The 25,492-nt window shown below is 41.6% G+C and overlaps 1 protein-coding gene and 1 long non-coding RNA gene across 3 annotated transcripts in view; one reads left to right on the top strand and one right to left on the bottom strand.

Annotated features, from left to right (window-relative positions):
* Window positions 1–25,492, top strand: part of adgrv1 (adhesion G protein-coupled receptor V1) — a 94,742-nt gene that overhangs the window by 55,293 nt on the left and 13,957 nt on the right. Inside the window, exons 88-90 of the mRNA XM_076104334.1 lie at window positions 12,188–12,304; window positions 16,013–16,191; window positions 18,864–19,021. Of these exons, the coding sequence (XP_075960449.1) occupies window positions 12,188–12,304; window positions 16,013–16,191; window positions 18,864–19,021 (454 nt within the window). The remainder of the gene's footprint in view (window positions 1–12,187; window positions 12,305–16,012; window positions 16,192–18,863; window positions 19,022–25,492) is intronic.
* On the bottom strand, window positions 5,816–25,123 carry LOC142964153 (uncharacterized). 2 transcript variants are annotated; one of them, XR_012957510.1, is made up of 3 exons: window positions 23,447–25,123; window positions 18,841–18,983; window positions 5,816–17,145 (listed from the first exon to the last, which is right to left on the bottom strand). It is a non-coding gene; the product is annotated as an uncharacterized LOC142964153 (long non-coding RNA). The 2 variants fall into 2 exon arrangements; XR_012957509.1 differs by having other exon boundaries at window positions 5,816–18,983.

Here is a 25,492-nt window from a genome sequence, read left to right as displayed (position 1 = left end):
CACCAGCTTCTGACTTCCACCCCCCCCCCCCCCCCCCCCTTCCCACATACACCACCCACCACTTCCGGTCTCTGAGCAGAATGAGGAAGCTGTCCAATTGTAATCCAAGACCTGACGGTGTCCTTGACTGGAGAACGTTAGATCAACACGAGTCTTTGTAAATGAAGTGAGTGACTGCTTTTCCTGAGGAAGTTTGTTCTGTTCCCATCACAACCAATCCATCATTATATCAATAAACAGAGAGTTTTTTTTGTGTCCGTGTGTGTGTCTACTTGCTTCTCTGGTTGAGAAGACAATATGCTTCTTATTGTATTCTATGCTTATTCCCACAAGTGTTTGGAATCAAAATGAGAAAGCAAAAGAAGGGAAACAATGATATTCCTTCTCCTGTTCACTCTCAGACAATAGATTACTCCAGTGTCTTTTACTCAGATAGAGATGTCTTTCATTCTTGCTTGCAGTTGTTAGAGTGTTAACAGAGAGATAAAGTATACCGCATGTCCTCGATAAGATTTTAATGAAATTTGAAGGTCTTTGCTGTCTGTCAGCCCGAGCTAATGTCAGGAAAGTGATGGAAAGGTATAACGTATCAGCAGGCGTGTGTGTGTGTGTGTGTGTGTGTGTGTGTGTGTGTGTGTGTGTGTGTGTGTGTGTGTGTGTGTGTGTGTGTGTGTGTGTGTGTGTGTGTGTGTGTGTGTGTGTGTGTGTGTGTGTGTGTGTGTGTGTGTGTGTGTGTGTGTGTGTGTGTGTGTGTGTGTGTGTGTGTGTGTGTGTGTGGAGACAGTGGAGAGGTTAAGACTGCCTCTTGGGAGACTCACATTATGCCCTACTGGCTGGTCTAACACTTTGTGCCTAGTGTTGCCCTGACCCCTTTCCTCTTTATCTGATCCATCTAAGTTCAAGTCAGCAGCAACTTTCTTCCATACAACACTCACTGTTCACTGTGACCTTCTCTCTGTTGCCTGATACTGAATATTTGGGCTAAACAGTACAATCAGCTTATTTTTACAAATTATCTTTTGTGTCTCCTTTTTCCTGTTTTACTTCCATCTGTCTTTTTGCGCCTCTGGCTTTTTCCCCTCTCCTTTCACCCAACCTTTATTTCATAAAATGATGAGTAATGGCCCCGTTTCTGTTCTCTGTCCCCTTTATTATTCTGGCTGCTGCTGGGCTTAGCTGGGTGCTGTGACATTACGAGCTGTAAAAAGACTGTCTCACTCTGTCTCTCCGTCCCTCTCTCTCTGTCTGTGAAATTTGCTGGGCACATCCTACGTGACTCATCAGTTTGACCAAATAAAACACGTTGTTTGTCCCGAAACAGATTACAGACACTCACAAGAGTCTCACAAAACATCTGGATGTCTGTCAAGACCATTTATTTTAAAGTACAATAACATCATTAAGAAACGAATGACTGCTAGTCCCTAAAAGCACCCTGTGCAATTTTCTTGTCAACACTAGGGATGGGAAACCAAGTTATATATCTACTAGAGTGGTCAAACGTTAGTCTTACCTGTCCTTACCATTAGGTTGCCATCAAGATGAAACACACATGTACGTACATACAATCTTGAGCCAATGTGGGCTTTCCTTTTCAGTCTAGTGCAGGTTTTCTTGGTAGACTATTGACCAATAATATGAAACCAGTTACGCTCAGTCATTAATAACTCATTTTGTTCAATGGATGATAAGGACATAGTGCCATTTAACTGTGTAGCATTTGCAGTATTCATTATGTGCATTTCCTTTAGATAGGTGACAGGCAGTTTTGTGTCTGTGGTCACTTGTCTGCACCCGTGAAAAATGAGCCTTCGCTAATCCCCGACGCTACTCCAGCTAGCTGTCTGAGCTACCATGGAGCTAGTGACACCGCCACTAACTGCACTCCCTGAATCTAATTTCTGGGGAAATTAAAAAGCAATTTTAGAGAGAAGCTGATAGAAAGATCTACAATATGAATCGATTGCATGAGAGTCTATGGAGTACACCCCTCATAGTTGTCTGGAGCTGGCCAAAGCTACACTATGATTGGCCAGCCTGCATACAATCGGAGCGGGACTTAGCGAAGGGTCAATTGATTTGCTAATATCTGCAATGTAAATTGGATTAATGGTATTGGTTTTTATTACGATATCATTGTGCTGCAGCAGACTCTACCCTTTCTGGACTCTGGAAGTTACACTCTCGCTTTTTGCCAACTGTGTGTTTTCCTAACAGCTGGTGACCCTAGTAAACTTTCCTCTATTTCCAGAAAAAGCACAGTAAACAGCAACAGGAGGCCATTCTCCTTCATCAGGGCTCTGCAGTTAGCTTTCGAGACAGCACACGAGACAACACACGAGACAGCACACATTCTACAAGCTGTCAATGCCGATTGGGCCTTTATTTCTGAGGTGATGGGATATTCCGGTAACACACAATTTGAGACAGTATAAGAAGTCACTGTGTTAAATATGTAATTACAAATTCAAATGAACATGGATATTCAGCTGCAGTGTAAATTAGGTTACTTTTATATTAAATGTGTGTTTCAAAGGCTCACTGTGCACTTAGAGAATCTCTGAAGTAAAGAAAATCTATATCCAAACAGATATGACATACTACTCCCCTTGAGCTGTAACACATTGACTTCCCATTCATTACCTGCTTTAGTGGATAAAGATAGATATCTGGGTGTAAAATCACTTGTGTCAAGTCAAGGGCTTGTATCATGTATCACTTGCTGGCATTGTACTATGATCATTTATTATTTATATACAAAAATGAAGACCACGGTGTAGTAAATGTACTGGCATACAGACATCTGTTTAAAATGTAACATTAGTAATTTTTGGTCTTCTTAATGACGTCGTTTCTAAACTCTCCGTGTAGTAGCAGCGACCCTTCACCTGATTCAGTGGATTAATACAGTTTGCCATCAAGGACTTTATCGAACAGGCTGCTTAAACAGTGAATGATAAACAAAGTGTTCGCCAGCAATTGTCAAAGTCCAGTATCCCTATCTATTTTTGGAGTTTTGCAGTTTGTCTTGGACGAACTGAGCGAACCATACTGAGCGAACCATGGAGGTTTCCAAAAGTGAAAACATGGTTTACCCTGAAACTGCTGAGGTCAGTGATGTTGCCGTTCTAGCTTGATGTTTGCACTAGTTTCCTAGGTCACGTTAGGTTGACCAGGATGTTTCCCAGTTGTAATATATAACTCAACATATTTACATTAATGCTGTCTCTATAGTGTTCAGTTGATATTTATATTGACAAAGTATCTACCATAAGGTCTTTTGTTTTTCACTTTTCAGCAGATTGTAATCAGCCTACTTTGTCAGTTTGTTTTTTTGTCTTGTTTGAATCTGGAATCTCTCTTACCCTGAGAATAATGTGATAGATTGAGTTTAAGATGATGACAAAAGCAGGCGCGCTGCTGTTTGCGAGTGCATTAGCTCGCAAACAAAACATGTCAGCAAGAAAAACATTAAACACAAGGCAAACATACACAGATAAACAGATACAGTACATACACATCTTCCAGCATATACGTACATGTGAATAAGCTCACACACATGCACATGCACACACAAATATTGTTCACAATATTGTCAAGAAGCGGGGCCAGTGAAACACATGCATATGCGTTCATGAAAGCACAAATATACATAAGCATACACAGATGACAGTATGTGCACTTGCATGCCCACTCATTTACCTCACTCCACCCTATGCACACACACACACACACACCACCACAAACGGAGCCCAAGCCTTCAGCTCTCATGGTGACTTTGACCTGTAGGGGTCCCTGTAGCTCCACATCTAGAGCCAAGTTCAACACCAGATGTGAATGAAGTGCTTATCAAGGACTCCCCTGAGCTCTTCTCCTTTTTATGACGAGTCCCTTTTGAGGAAGACATTGCTGTGCGGATATCCAGAAGGAAGCAGCTTGAGTAAAATCCGCCATCTCTTATTCTTTGAACAAGTTCAGCTGTAGAGATGTTTAAGCTGTAAACATCGTTCCCCTGTCGTATACAGAACCCAAACAAACAGTCAAGAAGTGCAGATTATGCAAAGCAACTTGATACGGATTGTAAAACAGTTTGCAGTTAAATCACAACTGTCGGATTGAGCCACAGTCTTCCAAGCTTTGTGCTAATTTTGTCCAGGTTGGGCCATCTGAGACATTAAACAGTGCATGATAGTACAGCTGTGGCTCTGATTAAGTCTAAATGAGACCCAGTGTGGAACCAAAGCACAGTGTATAGTGGGTTTGTGAGCAGGAGATGAATGGAGCATGCAGTATTTAACTTGATCAGACTCTTTACAAATTGATTAGCTTTAAAACCACCCAATTGAGAGACACTGAGAGCTGACAATTTGCACGGAAGGGTTCTCTCCTCGATCAATGGCCTGTTGGACAGCAGTGGATGAGGCTGCTTTAGTGGGTCTGTGTTAGCTCCTGTAGGCTTTTCAGATCAATATGATTAGACTTGCCCTCGTCCTTCTGATGAGCTGGAAGTGATGCAACAGGTCACCATAGTGAAAACACACAGATCTTATGTCTTACATGTGATGTAACTCACATGGCACTGTCATAATCATATCAGCATACATATGTTAGAAGGAAATGTTACATATCATTTAGACCACCACCCCCGTGCCTCTGATTCAAAATTTCACATAAAGATGGCGTTTTGTGCATCTTATTGACACTGAAAGGCCTTGGAAGCCTTGGAAGTATTTCACATTTCCTGATGTTGCATCAGACCGTAGAAGTCTATTTGTAGGGTGGTGCACACCCGCGTCATGTATGCACTAAAGCGCATACATACACACAGGGGTTTCTGATAGAGCAAAGTAGACCCATTGAGTGTGTGTGTTGAGGGAGCTGACCTTGTGCAGCTGGCTACAGTGTTTTTATAGCTGTAGCTGGTCTCGTGCCTCGCGGCCCAAAGAGCTCTCTGTCTGGTCTCCAAACTGGATCACACCAGATGTTGAGGAAGGAAATTCAAGAGACTCCTTGAAAGCAGCCCCGTTGTGATCGAAAGCAGCTGCTGCAGGTTTCCAGCAGCAGACGCTCTTTGGCTGAAGTGCGAATGGGAGAACAGAGAGAAGGCCTGCTGGAATGAAGCTAACTGTTGGTGGTCCTGCTGAGATTGTGTGTACGGCCGAGTTAGCATGAGCATAGGTGAGATGCAGCAACAGCAAAAATGTAGGCCTATTCCGGGAGTCGGGTTGTAACGGTATGAGAAAATATCACAGTTTCACATTATTACACTATTGTATAACATCATATTATTATTATTAATGTTATTAAGTTTATTATTGCAATATGTTACAATTAACCTTAAAGGAATTCAAACATTTTATAATAATAAACAGAATGTTAGTTTAAATGTTAGTGTCACTAGCATGTTAAATTAACTACTAAATGACAAATAACATCAGCTGGGAGCTTTTAAAATAATGTCCTATGATTATCAACACTTAGCATGTACTGTAAGAGCGTAGCTGGACTGCTCCTGTCTGTACCCTTGACTCACACTCACACACACACACTCATGTCAGTTTTTTTTCAATACTGTAGATAAGCAAATGTAAGTTGTACGATAACTGGCAATTTGAATACCGCAGAATACCATGATACCGGTATACCGTTAAATGGGAGTCGTTTTTATTTGGGCCTGCGTGTGCTATCACTAAATAACAACGGATTATGATGAGCCATATTACCGTTGCATTTAGTCTGCACACTACACAGAAAAAAATATGATAAAAAGTCTTTAAGAAAATAAGAATTAAAACAAATCACAGTTGAAGGAAACTTTTGATAATATGCACTGATTGACGTTTTTTTAATGCAATACAACATGGATACATGTAGTACAGGACATGAAGTACAAAATATTTTACCACTAGATCTTCCTTCATTAGATCTTCCTTCAAAGATTTTCATTGCCAGAACATTTAGGCTTTTGATAATGTTCCTCCCTGCTTCACAGAGGCACATAGACATTGTAACTGTATGATGCAGTGTTGTGGTTGTTTGAATGTGAAACAGACTGACGGGGAGTGGTTGTTTATTTGCCAACAGCTGGCTCAGCAAGTACGCCTCAGCCTGAGGTTCAACCCAAAACACCTGTGAACTTTACTTCTACACTCTGACCTTAAGCAACCGTACATGCATTTCAGAACAACACTCGAGGTAGCTGCTCTTTTCACACAACCAGTATGTCGAATTGTACAGTGAGGCTCAAAATATTGAAAATGTAGCAAATTTGGCTCTGTGAAAGACTTGAGCGTTCCTCTCAAAATGTGACATTAAACACTTGACACCAATAAAGATTTAATCATCCTTCGCCTCAGAGATGATGCAGCGGCTCACACTGGGCTCGTCTGATTTTGTCTTCACTTATTTTAACAACCTCATACATCTTGTTAGCAAATGTGAAATCTCCTTATTTATCTCTCCTCCTTCTCCGCACACTGGTCCACTAACCCACCTATCAGCCATCCCCATGTGACCTTCTTCTTGCAACTAGCTTTCCTCTGTGCTTCAGCACATGAATAACACACACTTCAACTGAGAGGCTGGGGCACGTGAGGAGACTGATGGTGCTTGCACATACTTGATAGTGTAAGGCAAGGAAAACAATGACGTTGAATGGCCCTGAAATGACTGCAGCCAGTAACATAATTCAATTTAAAGCAGCCATGATTGTACTTCATGCATAAATATGTAATTTGACATATTCAAGCTGCCTTTGCTACTGTGAGATTACAAGATTAGTGTGAATTGGTCAGCTTTGAATGAGGAGAGATGGTGTGATTGCTTGTGAAAAGGACTGAAGTTGCTTGCTGTATTGGGAAGGCAATGCTTCCGTGAGAAAATAATATAGGGAGTGAGGGTTAAAGTGATATCATATTTCTCTTTCTGCCTTTCTTTCACTTTATCGCTTTCTGAACAAAGGCATAAGAGGAAACACCCAGAGTGCAGGCTGAGGCTGGAACCAGCTAGATCAGACCGGTAGCTGTTAGAGAGAAGGGGGAGGTGAAGGAGAAGGGAGAGGGAGGAGGAGGAGGAGGGGGAGGAGGAGGGGGAGGAGGAGGGGGAGATGAGATGAAGAGTGGAGCAGAGGATGGAGAGGCGGGGGTAGAGGCAAAGGATGGGATATGAGAGGCTGGAGGAGGGGAGAGGTGGAGGTTAAGTGCTTTGGACACGAGTCTAGATGGATAGTCTGGCAGGCAGATAGCTCAGGCCCCATTCCCTCAGTGATGTAATGCATCAGCCAGATGCTATTTTTAGCCACACTGATACACTTAGCTACCTTAGCATCAGCACACAGGGCCATCGATCAGCAGAAAAACTCAATGGGAGGATGAGAGCTGCAACCAGCAGCAGCACAATGTAGCTGCACCAAAATATTATGTTTATGTGCAGTTTGTTTTTGCAGCATTTCTCTGGACTCCCTGGTCAGGCCTTGTCATCAAACAGTGGTGTAGCTATTTGATATGGGTAACATTACTTTGTTTTTTACTGTGTGGTGTTTTTTTCTAACTTGTTTTCTTAAGTCCCTTCATTGTTTCGTTTTTTTAGGCCATCTGACGTTATGCAAGACAGCTTCTTTATCATTTACCACCGCTGAGCTTAGGTTGGGAACCGAGCATTTTCAAACCGGCTTATCACATCAAAGTGAGGTTATATCTTGCCTAAAGAAAAGTAGAATCATTCTTAAGGCAGCATTAGATCTGGAACAAAAACAACAACGGCGAACTGACTCCTACTCCTCTGGGTGCGTCAGGGCCACAAAACAAAGGGGAGCTCTCTGATTGGATATTTAGCTTAGTCGATGCACCAATAGTGCATCAGAAAAACAGGCCACAAAAACAACAGAAAGAGCTGCTTTGTTTTCTACTTTTCTATATGTATTCTCAAGGACCTTTTCATGGCTTCTGTCTTATACAGTAATACCTCCCTTTTTATTTATACTGTATGTCTTACTCTCTCCCTCTCATTTGCTCTTTGGCAATTCCATGGATTGACACATTTTTGGTGGCTTCTGTTTTACCGGACACACACCCACACACACTACACTTACATGAGTCCTGCAGCACCACCCGTCCTCTGCTTTGAATAAGTTTGTAGCCTGAGGGTCTAGACAGGTCGACTCCTTGTGTCTTACACAAAAGAGTAGGAGGCCTTGGGACAAAGGACAGAGCAGAAGATAAAGCTCAGATAAGCTCCACATCCGCACCTGTCACCACCCTACTAACCTATCCCTGTGGTAGGTCGTCATTACTATAATGCTGACACCAGCGTTCATTTCACGATGGACTGAACAATGACCACACGTGTAACAGTGACCTCATCAATCCCAGCACTGTAACATAGTTTGCTGCAGACTTTAGATTCCTTTCAAAACCACAGAGCTTGACCTTTTTACACAGATTGATGACGTGAATCATAAATTGCCGTGTTGTCTCTTTGTGTGTGTTTAGTGGTAGACATGCAGTTTGTTTGTGTATAATTTGTATAATTAGCTCGAAGGAGGGAGGGAGGGAGGCTACCTCCCTCATCCTTCTCACAGCCCATATCTCACACTAGTTTCAGAATAGAAATTGTCTTCACTGGTGTAGTTTCATTAACAGGTTGCAGTTTATGCCATGCTCAGATTACAGGACGTTTGAGATGATATCTTCCTCCAAAAGTTGATTCCTCACAAACAACTGCCCATGCTGACACTACTGCAGCGAAGAAATCAGACGGTTCTTCAAGAGCTTCCGTGGAGTTTCTAACCCCAAATTTCTTCTAGCCTCATAGCATAGTAAAGCTAGATTAACATGAACATATAAATGGCAATGTTGTTATGCCTTGGTACACACCATATAAAATAATAAACTTTCCTGTGTGTATTTGGAGGCTTGTGTCTCGCCTCCCATGACAGTCTGAGTGTTACACTGCCCCAGCTAATAGTCACAGCAGCCTAACATGTCTGTTTACAGAAAACGTGATGGCCTGGTTTGATTGGAACCAGACTGGACCCGCACTGCACAGTGTCTGTTTATGTCTTTGTACGTCTATCTACCAGCCTCTCCTCACATAAAAGAAAATAAGCCATATAAAAGTTTAAATAACGTTGTGATGTTAACAGTTGAATGCCCCGCTCTGCTATTTACACCATGTGATAATGATCGTGATAAACTAACCAGATTGTAGTTTCAGCAGCAACAATAGAGTATTATGTAATGGGCACAAAAGCAGTAAGCAGTCAGATCAAGTTCCTGTAAGGGTTTGTGTGTGTACCTGCCTGTGTGACTACTTATTTCAGGGCCTTATGGGAAGGCAGATGACGACCAGCTTTAATCAAATTCAACTTTGTGAAATCTGCTATCTCACCTGTTGACTCGCCCAAACTGATTCACCATACCTGTTTTCTATCCTTGACCTGAGCCAGATCGTTCTTATCCCAGCTCCATTGAGGGCACAAACACACAAACATTTGGGCGGCAGACACTTGTAAGAGAGTCCATTCACACGACTGAACACAATCACTCCCTTTTCTCTCCTTTCCATACAAGGCCATTCCTCTCTACCTGCTATGTCATTGTTTCACCACAGGTCGGCAGTTTCACTGGTTCAATAGTGATCCATGTTATTAGGGTTTGTCACAGAAGGCTGCAGCAAATGTGGGTGGGTTCATTGCTCAAAGCTGTGCCCATGTTAAGACCTAGACTTGTGTTTCAGTATTTACAATGTTGTTGCATGTGTTGGAGATACAGCCGAAACTAATTTAAATCAAGCCAAATAATCATTAAAAAGGGTGGAGCAGAGACAAAGTGATTGGCAGGGATTGTTAGTAGCCCCTAATACACCCACTGGTAATGTATCCCTCTTCAATTCTGTGTGTGTCCTTGGTGCGCACAGCCACAAAAATACGTTGCCACCCCCTTTGTGCATGCCGCACTTGACTGTGTCCTATGTTTAATTTGATAAAATTAGAGCCTTTGGTGTGAAACCAACATGCGTGTATGTATGTTTGCCTATGATTATGTGTCTGCCGTCCTGCAGTTTATTTAGCATTTCTCGCTTTCCCCATTGTTTTGCTTTTCAGAGGATAGATGGTGTGTCATACTTTGGCCGAATGAGGCCAACTTGCTGCCAAAACCTACACCCCGGCTGCATAATCTTCGTTCCCATAAGCTACCTGAACAGCTTCTCCGCTCAGGCACAATTCCTGGCAGCTCAGGCACAGGTTTCCTTCCTGTGCCATCCCCCCCCACTCACAACCTGCATGGCGTGAAACATGGACGGGAAACTGACTCATGATTCTTTAAATTTTTTTAAAAGGCTCTGACTTTCCCCTTTCCTCAACAGGAGGATGCAGACAGGGTTAGTAAGAGCTGGAAAATCCAGGAATGGTTATTTAGGGATTTCCCAATGGGTTTTCTCAATGTAGGAAAATACAGAGGAAAAAGAAACCTACAAAGAGGAAGAGAAAGAGAAAGAAAATACACTTCAAGTGAAAGACATTTGAGGGGTGACTACGTTGTTATCACCGCGCTCAAACATGCCAGATTTAAGGGCCTTTTCACACAGAACGCTATGACGAAACCACTGCGCTTTGAAACCAATTATTTCCAATGGCTTGTACGACACCACGACGGCTTTACGCTGCGCCGAGCAAAGGGTGGTGCACAGCGATGTGTGCAGAACTTAGCGGCGATTGCAACACTGCATTCTGTGTGAAATGCCCATTATAGTGTCATCGAAAGGGAATGCCACTTAATAACATTCTTTGTTCGGAGTAACCTCAACACAAAACAAGTCAAACAAATATAAGCTGCGTATATATGAGTTACTTTAAAACACACACCCAACATCATCACAAACCTCCACAGTCTCTCACAAACAAACAAACAGTTTAAGGGTTAATTGTTTTCTGCTATTTTCTTGATTTTATGATTTGTACTTTGTCCTCATTACGTTCATGCCAATAAAGCATATTGAATTGAAGTTAATTGAAATTGTGTGGAAAACAGGTAACGTCACAGCTCACAATATCTGTTTACCTGGTTACTTTAATAACTGTCTATCGAAGCAAATTTTCCGAAACCATAGGGTGGTGTCAACAGAATACATTAGCTTGTTTGGGATACATAAAGAGCTCATCTTGTCAGTCTTCAGAACCATTTGCATGGCTTTGTTACGTCAAATCAAATGACAGTTGAGGTAACAGAGACAATTACTGTATGTATTACGTGGGTAATAAGACTCTGTTGAGATGCTGCTTAAGACTCACAACAAAATGTAGTCTGGGTTTTTACCTGGTGCGTGCAATGAATATAATCCAAGTGACATTTTACACCAAGTTATTATTCTCCCCACATCCCTCAGCTCCTGCTCTCTTCCACTCACCTTCTTGCTGGTCCACGGCATTGGCACCGGGCCGACAGGCTGCTGGTTATGTAACAATCGCCCGGCTGTGTTGGCACCACATTCAGTGCCGGAGCTTAATGAAGCTCTTTGATGGACAGCAGAGAAGTATTTTCTGCTGCCCTCATGGGTTTTGTGCTGCCTCCAATGTTAGAAATTGAATTTTGGCCCTGATGTGTTCCCACCTCCAAAACCTCTCTCCCTTTCTCTCCTGCTAGCTCTCTCTCTCTCACACACACACACACACACACACACACACACACACACACACACCCACACACACTGACCACACGCTGTTTGCAGCGATTCTGCAATGCCCTTTAGTTCGTTATTTAGAGAAGTGTCACACCCACACATTTGTACAAATCTTTGTGCGCGTGGGATGATGCGAGTATTTATCGGTGCTGTTGATGTTTTTAGTTTTGCTTCTGCCTGCATAGCTTGCTGCATGGTGATGTAACAGGTATGCAGGGTAGGATGTCTCTCTTTGGGAGGAGGGCTATCTGAATTCGGCTGTCTCTTTTAAGAATCTATAGACTGTAAAGCAAGCAATAAATTGCCTCCTATGCAGTTTGACCTGCTGACACTGCAAGGAGTACTGCACCTGTGTGTGCTAGGTAGTCATACAAAATGTCACTGTTGTCCCTAAACAGAGCAAATACGGTGCATTCAGTAATTGCCATGAAGACTTGGTGGTTCATAGGCTCATTTACACACAGTGGTAACTGATTCTAAATTTGTCTTTTTCTCTCTTTCTCTACAGATCTGTTTCCTGGTGTCAGCTTTCCGTGGCCGAATGTTTTCAGAGGACAGCTGTGCTGCTCTGGCGCTCTTCTCTCACTATTTCCACCTCAGTCAGTTCTTCTGGATGCTCATACAGGTAACAGCAGGTCAACAAGCATTAAACCTACATATTTGTACATAAAGATTATCATTTACATTCGATTTCTATACAGGCATGGCCACCAGCAGTGGACATACCCCGATTGGCAGAAAAAAACACAGTTTTTGCTATAATTGTTGCCATGCAGCTAGATCACAGAAGGCACATTATTTTCCCAATATAAGCAGAGATATTCTCTCTCTCTCTATTCTTTGACCTGGATAAAGAGCTGAGGTTTGGAGGCTATCTCGCTCTGCTTCATTGTAAAACTGAGTCTGTCTAGTCTGGAAGGCAAGCCTCAACAATGATGTCTATTCACTAGGCCTTCAACCAGACAATGGGGCCAAGTGTTGAGCTGTAACTCAAGAAAGTCAATAAAGTCAGTCTATTCTTTCACATATATTTCTTATTGAAAGGCACCTGTAAGTCAAATCTCATTTCATTCTCCTGCTCATTTTGCTCATGACTTGGCATAAATAGGGTTCCCATTCTTCCTTTTGTTCCTTCGTTTTCTTTACGTAATAACGAGTGAAACTTCATTCCTCCACCATGTGGGCTTAGGCAGGTTTTGATTAGGGGGTGAGATGGAGGTACCAGACTGCTGCATGACATGATCTTTGGCCCTAGACTGGTACCACTTAGTAACACCTCAGCCCACCAGCTCCTAGCCCCCTTCTCTATGACCATCTGCCCTCTATTTCTTTTTTTTTCTTTTTTGTGACATAACTGCTGAGAACAAAGCCTGGCAGGCAAAGTCCCACTTTGCAGCTTAAAACATGCACAATAGAGAAGATATTAAGACTTGATGTATACAGTCAGAGCCTAATTACCTCATTACTGCTTAAACAACAAAATAGCATTTTATCGATTAATTATTATACAATTTAAAAAAAAATACATCCCACACACGAATTCCCCACCAAAAAATTATAGGATTTTCAGCTCTCAATGTAAACCTTGCCTAAACCAATTCTAATCCTTAAGAGGGAATATAGATTTCTTGTGACCTACTGATAGAGCACAGGATTGTGGTGAACATGGGCCGGAGTACTTCATTCACCCCTTTAGAGAGGAACACTGGCCCCGGATAGATCCTTTTCCTCAACTGATCCTCCCTTTCCAAACTAAATCATTGACTTAATTAAAATAACTCTTTGTGGATCTTTTAAATCTTTTAGGATTTAAAACTTTAAAAAAAATATAGGCTTGTTAAACAGATATGATAAATGTTCCATAAACCATAAGAAGTCTTCGTTATGGTTTATGGAACATGCTCTTCTCGTTGTTCCCCTCTTAATTAACTTTTGCTTTGTTTTCAATCTTTGAGAACGTGTGACGTTCGTATTGTGAGTGAACATAATCTGTGTTTATGTAGTGGATATAATCTCTCCCGGCACATACTTTGTATGTGGTGAAGTATTATAAGATTAGCATTTATTCACATCAGAATGTTTACCAGATGACCTGTGAGATATCTTAAGGGATGAAGGCTGAGACCAAAGGCTTTCATGTGGCCTAAGAAGTGTTTTTGGATGACGACAATTGGCAGTGAGATGAAATGGTGTTAACGTTTGGACACACATGGTAGTAGTTAGTATGGTGGTAGAGTTGATATGATCTAGCGGAGAGAACATGAACTATGATTCACCCGAGAAGGAGTTTCAAAATTCACTTTGGATTTTCAATTCTTCATTCAAACACTCGCTCCCTCATACATTTCTTAAATTGCCATTGTTCTTTAACACCCCTACCAAAAACCACCCTGGACATTTCTTTATTGTCAGCAACTATAGCAGCTGACAATGAAAATATTACTGCCACTCTGATTGATGTGTAACTTTAACACCTTTCGGTCCTCACCAACATCTCAGTATCGACCCCACTGATGTCTCACAGCTCATGTTCCCCTCCTGTCAGGTAGATGAATATGATATGAATGGGCGCCAGCAACCCATCTCAGACCATGAAGAAGACTTCAAATCAATAACTGCAGTGTGTGTGTATGTGAGGATGTGCGTGCCCAATAGTTGGTCAGAGGAATAAGCTTTGGCATAATGCCAGAAAACCGCCAATAACTGAATCACAGCTTTTTCATGACTACAGAGGCTCGCAGAGGCAACCTCAGCTTTCTGAAACTGCGTCATATTACATAGCAATACTTTACTCGTTCAGCCTTGAAATACCTGCTAAAGCATTAGTACTGGCCTACAGTGTATTTCTACCCTGTTTTACTGTACTACTTAGCCAGATAGGGGCCACTTTCACTGATTTGTAGTCAGACGATACCTGCCAGTATCCTGCGAGAAGACAAATTCATTTGATTGTGATAATGGATTTATAAGTGGCCTCTAATGGCCATCAGGCCATGTGGTCAGACATACAGGTGGTGAGTTTCCCCAACAGCGCTACTGCTTCAATCACACTTAAAGGATCAGTTAACCCCAAAATGTACAATAATCACTTACCTTCAGTGGTGTCCAGCAATGCAAATAGTTTCAGCTGTATTTGTTAAGCTTTTGAGATTTTGTCAAATGCAAAGTCTCTAATGCAATCTGAGTAATACGCAGAACGCGCTGTCAACTGTTTTAACGGAGTATTTTTTCAATAGGAAGTCATTCCAGTGAATAAATTCAGTGGATTACTCTGACTAACCAGGACATTGTCTTTGGAAAGAGACATCGCTGTTAAAACCAAAAGCAAAGTTGCATGGCTAGGTACCACTAGATAAAAGGAAATTGATATTGTAATTTGTTTGAACCAACCCTTATACAGTTACAAGGCAGTAAGACAAAAGCATAACCAATCATTATGCCACCTAAACAGCAACCGAACATCACACTAATGTCTCAGTGCAGTGCAGTCAAGCTGTTACACAACTTGTGTGTAGTTCTGTGTGTGAGTGTGTCCATTCTTGTGTTGTGTGTACGTGCAGCAATGTTTGTTGTGTCAGTGGTTATGCCAATATGGCTATTTCCATGGTTATGGGGAGCAAGAGGTTATCAGAGGGAGAGGTCAGTGTCCCCTAACCTCCTTTCCTTTGCCCGCTGTGCAAAAAGAGTTCACAGGCAGATGGACACAAACATCACCAGCTGTTATTCATTATAGCTGTTCTATAAATATGTATTGCTCTTAACAAAAGAAGGAATTCTTGACAATCTTGACAAGTAAAATCCTTATAGGCTGTAAAAAGTTTGGTCTAAATAAGGCTAAGCAGAGTAAAGGTCATCAATTTGTAACCGCAGCCATCAAGATAGACTGGAAAACGCCACTTTGTTTTTCCCATGAGCTTAACTTTAAAATTCAAGAGTAAACTTTGCCTTTTGCTCTTCACCAGTGCTAAAATTGTAATTGAAAATGTTACTGCCTGCAGAGGTCTTCACAAAGGGATAAGACGTTGTGTTGCAACCAACAGGTGTTCAGAAAAGCTGCTTATGTAACAGTGCTGGGCTCATTATATCAGATGGATGAGGCTATCAAAGCCTGCTAGATAACAAAGCAAACAAAGCTATTGCGGGTGTGATAAAAGTGTGGTTGTATGTGTGTTCTCAAAGAAAGATGAAAATAATCTTCCAAACTCCAAACGCTTTGTCTTTCCCCCACAACATTATTGATTATTATAATTATAATAGTTCATAAAGGTGCTGCTTCTGTTGACATGTCTCTGCTTTCGTGTTTATTAGTTGTTTTCTCAAACTCTGTACCCAGGCAGTGAACTTCTGGCAAGTGCTGGTGATGAATGACGAGCACACAGAGCGTCGATACCTGCTCTACTTCCTGTTGGGCTGGGGACTTCCTGCTCTGGTCATCATTGTCCTGGTCATCGTCTTGCTCGGCGGCTTCGGATGGACCATACACACTGTATACGGGCTGGTTCAAGGAGATGTGTGAGTGGACATTGCAAAACACTTGCGTACAACAACTACACCCACAAGTGGTCTTTAGAACCGAGGAGGTGGAATTGACCAAACACTAACGTAATCTGTTTTCATGGACTCGTCAGTCTGTTTTTTAAACCGGTCTGAGTCAGTCGCAGTGACTTCACTTTCTTTATTAGGCATAGGTAAACTCCACTTCGGGGCTAGAGTTGAACAAACAGAAAACACCTGAGCCAGTGACATCATGTGAGGAGCTTGCCCAATCAAATAAATGAATGAATGTGTCCTCCCCACATAGAAACTTGATTCTTCAGCTGAGAGGTGTAGGCTTTCAAACTGCAGGGTGGAAAGGAGGAAGGGAGGAACCTTAAATAACCCATATACTGTTTGGTTTTGTGTGTGTCTGTATGCTTTAGCTATAAATAACTGTTTGTCGTCTATGTATAGAAAATATATTCGAGAACATAACAGATGAGGTCACCTTTTTAAAAAACTGCTCAACGGTTCCCGATCAGCTGTGTCTGTGCATTAAGTGTGTGTGTGTGTCTGTGTGTGTGTCTGTGTGCGTGTGTGTGTGTGTGTGCGTGTCGTGTGTAGTGATTGCCAAAGTAAACTTTTTACATTGGGTATGTGTGATCAAGCGTACATGAAAGACAAAGTCAAAAACTGATGGAGATTGAACCCTTAAATCACATCTAAAGTTAGCCAGAGGTCTTAGGTGTGGCTGTTATCCTTGGGATAGAGTGTGTGCTGTGTGCGTGTTTCCTGAGAGTGGGTGTGTGTGAGACAGTGAGCGTATACATGAGAGATTCAAGGATACAGAGGAGTATTCAGTTACGCTGGAAGCGTACCTTCCTCTTACAGGGAATGAGGCAGCCTTTGAATTCCCTCTCTCTCCCCATGCGTGTAAACAGATAGCCGTCTTGTTTTCTCAAAACTCAAGTTGTCTCAGTTTCACCCTGCCTGCACACAAACAGGTGTCAACCTCAGACCTTGCGTCAGTGAGCATTTTTGTGCCATACATATTCCATTTGTATGTATTTGTGTCAGCAGAACCCTTGTTTTTTTCATGGATTTTTATTTGTGTTGTCACCGTTAATCTCATAACTATAATTTGGAGTGGAAAAAAACAATGTATATACAGTTGTATCTTACTAGTTCTTATTTGAGTCTAATATGATAATCTACCTGGACAGACTGATTCATGGTTAGTTTGACTATACTTTAAAGCCAGGTTATAAGGTTGCTCAAATAATTTCCCATGAAGGTGGACATGTAAACCTGACATCTTATCTATTTCATGCAGGCTGTTTTATAGTCTCACCTGTGGAAATGTAAATTTACAACTTTAATGTCTTGCTATCGTATCATGTGAGTCGAGGCTACCATGGCAGCATGCATGTCTCCTTAATGTAGAGTTGATTTATACTTTTAACTTTATATTAGGCCTTTCTTAAGCAAGGCCCTGTTCTTAAGTGACCCATTACACTCCACACTTCCATATGTAAAACAAAATAACAGCAGTATTTCAATGAAAGCCCCCATAATAAGCATTACTCACTTTATTTATTATAAATTCTAAAGTAAATGAAATGAGCCACTGCGTAATCATTCACTAGAGGAATCCCTGGGATTTCACTTTCTTGTGAGACTTTGCTTACAGTAGGATCTCATCCTCTTACAAGGCCACAGCCGTACACATATCCATATTCCAGTGTGTTTAAATTCTCATAGCCTGGCTGTCTTGCTGGCAAATAGTAATGCAATGCTTTATTTGGCATACCTCGTGTTATGCTATGGCTAGCATAGCTCCAATTATTATCTGCGATTACTCAGGCCTGCCGGGAGGTCCTATCTGTATTTCACTCTCCCACCAAATCAGGGGCCGAACTTGTTTTGTGAAAAGGACAAAGTCACATGAGTGTTTTGATAGTTGTTTGGCAGTTAACAGTGTATATGAGGATGTTGATTTTATTTTCCCAGAAAGAAAAAAACACGTCTGATTGGACAGAAGCTGGGAAAGGAGTCCTGAGATTTCCCAGGAAAAAAAAATGAGGCTGGCTCACACCAAATAGACAAATTGTAGAAATTAAAAGATAACTTGATTTAAAAAAGAAAAAGCGAAAAAAAAAAGCTTCCTTTTGACCTTTGCCTCTTAGGCAGGATCAGCACATGAACTCACATAGCCACTCCATATTTTTCTCCCTTTCTAAGCACGAGACACGTGTATCGTGTTGTTTGTTTTAACTGTTCTTTCGGTCTTTAAATAGAAAAAACACTTGCAAGGGTCTTTGACTTAAGATATTATCCCCCTGTAGCTGCAGATTGACCTAGTTGCTCAGAAGATTTAAGAACGTACATATTTTGCTGTTGAAGGCAAAAGCTGCTGTTGAGCAAGAATGCTGTGAGTCTTAGGCCGGCTCAGAGGTCTCACCGGCCAGAACCTGTTTGTGAAACTTGAAGAAACACAGTCTTAACTTGAGTAAATAAAGAGCAATATTGGCATGTGATATGTTTCCGTATTTTAGAGCTTACCTTTGTGTTGGATGCACACTTTACTCCCCACCCCTTTCTCTCTTTCAATTTCCTCTTTTATTCACATACATTCTGCTTAATTTCCACACACACTGAAAAAAAAAAGAAAAGACAATCACTTACGAATTTGTCCGTCCCCTCTCTAGGTGCTTCATCCCAAACATCTATGCAGCTCTGTGTACAGCGGTGCTGGTGCCTCTCGTCTGTCTGGTTGCAGTAATGGTGGTGTTCATCCACGCCTACCAGGTCACTCAGCAGTGGAAGGCCTACGACGACATTTACAGAGGACGAACCAACAGCACAGGTACCGAATACGGCATGTGTGTTCACAAACATAAATGAACCCAGTTATGCATAAGCATAGATATGAGTTTATAAATCTCTATGCACATAAAAACATAACAAGTGTTAAGTCACACAATCTCTCAATCTGCACCACAAAAACATGTAACCTAGATTCCACCCCTATTTTTGGCTAAAGTTTTCAGCCCCTATTTTGCTCAGCTTACAAGCTCTGTCTCTGTCTGCTGTGTGTGTACCCAAGGGATTAATGATACAGGAACAAAACAGTACCTGCTTCCCTAAATGAAATAATGCTGACAGACACACTTTTGTTTAGCCATTGCACTTAAATAGACGTGTATTTTGATGCAGTGCAGAAAGATGTGTGGATACAACCCCAAACTTGTACTTTATGATGATGTAAGATTCTTGTTAGCGAAGGAATACCCGTCATAGAGTTTTGGTCTGTATGAATCAGGAGTATTTTTTTAGTGCAATCGGTCACTTCGACCACACATGAAGATCCTAGCCAAACCACTTTAATGCCTCAGTGTCATGTCCCTAATCAGTGGCCATCAGTGACAATCAGCTGGCTTTAGCTTGTTTTGCTCAGTCAAGGCCCTCCAATGACAAAGCAAAGCCTGAATTAGTGCCAGTCCTTTGGCTGGCAAGCGGTTTGCCCTACACACTGTGTGTGGCCTCTGAACGAGTGTGGGAAACCAAAACAGTGCTTTGCTGAGCTGCAGGTAGGTGTGCATTATTGATGAGAGCAACACATTCTCATTTAAAAACCAGGCTGAGGCTAAAGGTCAGGACAGGAGCATTTTACTATGATAGACAGTGCAGACAGCAAAGATCAAAAGTAGACAGCATAGGTTTGGGGTGAGTTTATGGATAAGGAGACTTGGAATATAGTATTGTACTGTGTGTTGAATGAGAAAAACAGGAAGCAGTCAACGTAGCAAACAAGGCAGCTTCTAAAACTCCTTATTTACACAGAGAGAAAGAGAGAACGAGAGAGCAAATGCCGGGAAAGGAAGGCTCAGCTAATTATATTCAAAGCAGCAGTCTAAAGTCCCGACTGTGTGTGTGTGTGGCACAAGCACAGAGGACAGAACAACCCTTGAGGTGTGAATGTGTGTGTTTCATTTTGTGTAGAACTGCTGCAATATTGAACAGCAACATTGTTTATCAAAGTCCATGCATGGCTCAGTGCTGGTTGCACCTTTAGTTTTATTTGGACGCACGATGACACAATATGCATATGAGCATGCAACAACATAAACAGTGTGCACTGCATTTAATCACCGTTTTATTTCTTTGTTGTTATAGTAGTGTTATGGCAGAGCTCAACTCTGTTCAGCCCTTTGCAGTATATATAGTATCATTGTAGGCTTTGTCTCAAGAGTCAAAAGCAGAATAAAACAAATCTGTTCTCTACCATTTAAAAGGTTTCACAGGTTTAAAAGCCACAGGCACTGTTACAACAGCCGTGGTCAGTTTCAGTCCGGCAATGTGTGGCAGTCAGACAATAGACCAATCACAAACAAATCTTATGATTCGCCTTGATGTGCTATTCAGATATGTTTTGCTTCACCTTGACCTGTAATATTTATGTCAACATTTTTAAATGCCTTACTGCAGCAAACAACTGATGAGATAAGCTGAGAGCTTCTCTCTGTATAAATGTGAGTGTGTGCGTGAATTCTTGTGAGAAGCCCGAATGTAAAACTCACTGGGCGAGATATAGCAGGACTTCTGACGTCAGCGATATCAAGCAAGTGTGCCAGTGTCGGAAACGTCATCGTGCCCACTGTAAGGCTTGCCAGCAAAAAAACAACATAAACAAACTCAAATGAACTTACAAAAGTACTATTCAAAGCACATCAGTAAGCCCCTATCACTGTCATCGTTGAACACATAAGGTGTGTGTGCAAGACATGATGTTCTTTTGATACAGGAGTGAGCAGACTTTCAATTTTCAACAGACCGTAGTTGAATGAATAACTATTATTGTTCTATTTTTAACTGTAGTTAAACTCACCGCTGCATGTACATTCATACATCAGTATTAAAAATCGAATAATCTAATATATATTGCTGCATAATTATTTCAATAATTGTGATACTTTAAAGACATTTTCTTGCTAATACATCTTTTACTGAAGTAAGATTTTGAATGCAGGGCTTTTACTTGTGATGGAGTATTCTTAATTTGTTGTATGGCTACTTAAGTGAAGGATCAAAGCACTTCTTCCACTGCTGTTGGACTTATTTTCCTTCGGAAATTGCTGAATTTACATGGGAATCCTGTGTATGTCTTTTTCTGCTATCATGAAAGCACACTAAAAAATACATATCTTTGCAACCTTAGTACTAGTATTGTCATTAATCTTACCAGAATATTCTCTACAATTAAGCAACACAAAAACAAAGCTTTTACTGTGCCTACATGTTCACACTTAGTTGACACAGATAATACTTGTGTGTGGGGTCGTGTGTGTGCATGCTCAACACACATTTATTACAGCGTGTTGTTATTACAGCTGCTGACCTCTCTGTGACAGTGATGTCAGCACTGTATCGAGTTTCTACCCGTTTTTGTTGAACTGACATTCTCCTCTCAGTTTGTCTTCTCACACCAGGAACCAGCTCTAGTCAAATGTAAACTGGGGCCTGTGCTCCTGTGGAGAGAAGTAGCTACTTCATGTCCATGACAAATGGTTTTGAGCACAAATTGCACTGTTAAACTGTTTACTTCTTAGCTCCGCCAGGCAGAAAGATGCCCATGACATCATTTAGCAGCACTCTCGCAGAGAGCTGAGACTCTTCTCATGTGTTTATGCAAAGACTTACATATGCATTCATGCATGTTCACACACATGCAAGTATATGCACCCATGCATTAACAGAAAATGTGTGCCTGCACTGCTTCTTTCTGCTTCTTCTTAGTGGTATCAAGACAAGCAGTACGTCAGCAATTTGGCTCTGGGAACCAGTTCTTACTGTGGGAGCTCTGCCCTGTCCACAGACTGAAATGTGCTTACATGGTTGGAAAACTCAAACCAAGGAGGGTGCAGATAGACAGATGTGCAAAATAGAAGAACTGACTAAAAACAGTAGAAATTTGAGAAGACTGAGGAAAAAGACTAAGAAAAAGGCTGAAAAGCAACGGATGAACGAGTTTATGAAGCAGATGAATCATCTCTGAACAGACATACACCAAAATAACACTGAATGTCCAGAGTAAGTGTGGAACACAAAGAGACTAGGTGTTAAATAATAATGCTGAAGCATCGGGAAACAATGACCAGAGTATTGGCAAAATGAATAAAGACTTACAGGAAATAAGCCTCAAGGGGGAAGGGAGAGGCATGAGGAGGAAAAATATGAGAAGAAGGAAACCAAGAAAGTACAAGAGAGTTCAGCCAGAGGAAAGCTGCAGTGAGATAAGGAGCAGAACTTGGAGCAGAGCGGAACTGACAGGGTGGGGGAAGTGGCACCTCAGTGAGGGCTTTTTGTGCAAACTTGGGGCCAGTGCTCTGTGTTTCCATCCTACTTGTGAAGTGAACTGTAAAGTCTGTCCTACATAACACTAACCAACAAACGACAGAGTGACTCAGCAGTGTGATTTTTAAGTTTCCAATCCTGTTTCACCAGCGTAGTACGTATCAGAGCCAGGTCAGCAGTGTTTTTACTTGTCATCCCTCATTTGCGCCACAAAATACAGCCATGTTGGGTGTGGTGTTCATCATGTGGGTGTGTTTTGAATATTCTGCTGACTGTGTATAACTAGTGTATTATACCAACCTCCGTCTATGAGAAAATTACCTCAGTAAACATTGTAAACATGAGTTTCTGGTCTCAATTGCTAGTTCCAAGTCTTCTTCCTTACAGCATGATCACCATATAGTAAATGAAGGTCCCATTTAGAGTAAAATAGACAATGAAGCAGAGTATTCTTTAGAGTACTACCTTCTGATTGACTGGCATTGTCAGGTCTACGTGTTGTCGCTAGAAATGTCTTATTCAACGTTCGGTTGTACTTAGCTCCTCCTTAGCTCCATGTCACTTCTGGTTGCAAAAAAACAAGATGGCAATGGACAAAATGCCAAACTCGAGGCTTCCAAACAATAGTCCGCAAACCAATGGGTGAGGTCGCAAGATTATGTTCACTTCTTTTACAGTCAAATATTACATTTGTGACATTCATCTGGCAAACAAATCTCTTCCCTTAATTTGTAAAGCAACTCTGATGCTAACACAAAACCTGAACAAGCTGGCTATAAAGTTAATTCATCAAGTGGAGCCTCTTTTTTAATTGTACGTAAAACGCTCTTCTTTATAAGGACCACATTCATTTAAAAGAAACACAGTTTTAAGTCTTAGTCATGTCCTTGATTATATTCTCCTGAATGAAACATGATATATGAGCTCTATTATTTACCAGGCCTCTCTCTCTCTGTTGGGATGACTCACTCTTGACAGTTGACTCAGTCTGCTCCTGAATGGCAGTGCTCATTTTGTTTGTCCTCTCATCAGCCATTCCAATAATAGGTGGGGGAATGATTTTTCAAGATAAGAGGTACATCAGGACCTGATGTAGAGGAAGTGCAAGGATACATAAGTGGCCCTAGTTCAGTCTCCACTTCAGTATGACACTGAGTGTGTTCTCTTGGACTCTCACACTATTCACCATGAATAGTACAATGGGCAATGGCGAAAAGGAATATAAATGTATCTGTCCTTACCCGTATAATCTGAGGTGCAGTACTCAGCTCTACTTGTGTAGCGTAACATACTGTAAAACTATATCGGCCCAGATGGAAAGTGGGTTATAGTTGCTACAGAAGAGCTCAGTTTAGAGGCACGTGCAGAGAGAGCTCTCGCTGGTCTCCTCTTATCTTTGCAGTCCAACTACAGCAAATGTGATTCAGCGTTTTTCTGCATGCTGTGTGCAGAGTGGTGGATGTTCACTGTGAACAACATGCATGAGAAAGAGTGAGCATTTTAGCACGAGGTCAACTGTTTGTATGCTTTTGTGGCAAGTGTGTGTGAGTGTTTTAGGGCAGTATTTACTCCAGTATGTGCTTATTACTGAGTGCAAACTCAGACTTTTAAAGTATGGAGAGGAGCACACCTATCTCCAGAATAGTGGTTGATTATGGTGTCGCTTTTTCGGTCGGACTATATGAGTCACAATCATAGCCTCACTCCCCAAATTACTGAGAGAGGTGAGATGAGACAAGATGACGACTGGCCACAAGGTTTGTGGCATCAATATTAGTATTATTACTATTATTATGAAGAATATTACTCGGCTACTAGTATTCATTTTAATATAATTCTCAAACATAAAAGCTAATTATAAAAAAATTAATTTAAAAAAATTGTCCACCAGGCTGTTTGGAGGCCAGCTTTGACTAAATAACACAGCAGCCATGGTGTTCCTAACTTGAGAACTTGTTCCACCTCTAGACGATTAATACCAGCCACAAATACATACCGTTTATTTTAGTGAATTGATGAGAGTGATTTCTATTTCTCATTTCTACGTCCATGTTCACCTTAAGATATACAGTGTATATAAATGTAGCTTTACATGCTATATATGTCAGTTGTCTGTGTCATTTTCACAAGCAACGGGATTGAGCACATTGGCTCGTAGATCATTAACAGCATTATTGGCAAATGCTCAGAAGATGAAGCACTGAGTGGGTAAAATGGAAGTGCGGCTCTGAGTGCTTGCTTGTTGGCATACATGAGTGCTTGTGTGTACGAGCGCCCTGAGGTCTTATTCAAACTTGTGTTTTTTGCTCTCCAGCAATGTACAGCAAGCACTAGTTTGGGCTTTAATCAGGGTCCACATTACTCTACATGTGGACCACGTGTGCTCATTAAGACTTCTGGAGCAGAAAAGGCTGTGTTCACCAATGCTGAATTGGGGCAGTCAGGAGTAGTTCATTAAAGAGCTCCTAAGGCCCGCTCCTGGCTCTAACACACCAATCCTGTCTTTCTACTGCCCTGCTTCAGAAACACTGCAACAAATGAGGATTACTCTGTACTGTATATCACCCAGAAACTACCTACCAACCTTTAAAATGCATAAAGTAGTAAATGCATGTGTGTGTGTGTGTGTGTGTGTGTGTGTGTGTGTGTGTGTGTGTGTGTGTGTGTGTGTGTGTGTGTGTGTGTGTGCATAATCTTACAAAGAATACCGTAGCTATTATTAGCTTTTACTCATCTAGAGTACTATAAATAAGATAAAGTTTGCAGACGGCACAACGCTCATGGGCCTCATCAGGGACGGTGATGAGTCTGCATATACGGGATGTTGAACAGCTGGCCCTCTGGTGTGGTCAGAACAACCTGGAGCTAGACGAGCTCAAAACCGTGGCGATGACAGTGGACTTCAGGAGGAGCCCCCCAACACTGCCCCCCCTCACCATATTCAAAAGCACTATGTCTGCTGTGGACACCTTCAGGTTTCTGG

Source organism: Anarhichas minor, unplaced genomic scaffold, assembly GCF_050575085.1.
Source record: "Anarhichas minor isolate MPS153535 unplaced genomic scaffold, ASM5057508v1 ptg000030l, whole genome shotgun sequence".
Taxonomy (NCBI): Eukaryota; Metazoa; Chordata; class Actinopteri; order Perciformes; family Anarhichadidae; genus Anarhichas; species Anarhichas minor.
The sequence above is the reverse complement of the archived record's forward strand: the minus strand, read 5'-3'. Positions and strand labels throughout refer to the sequence as shown.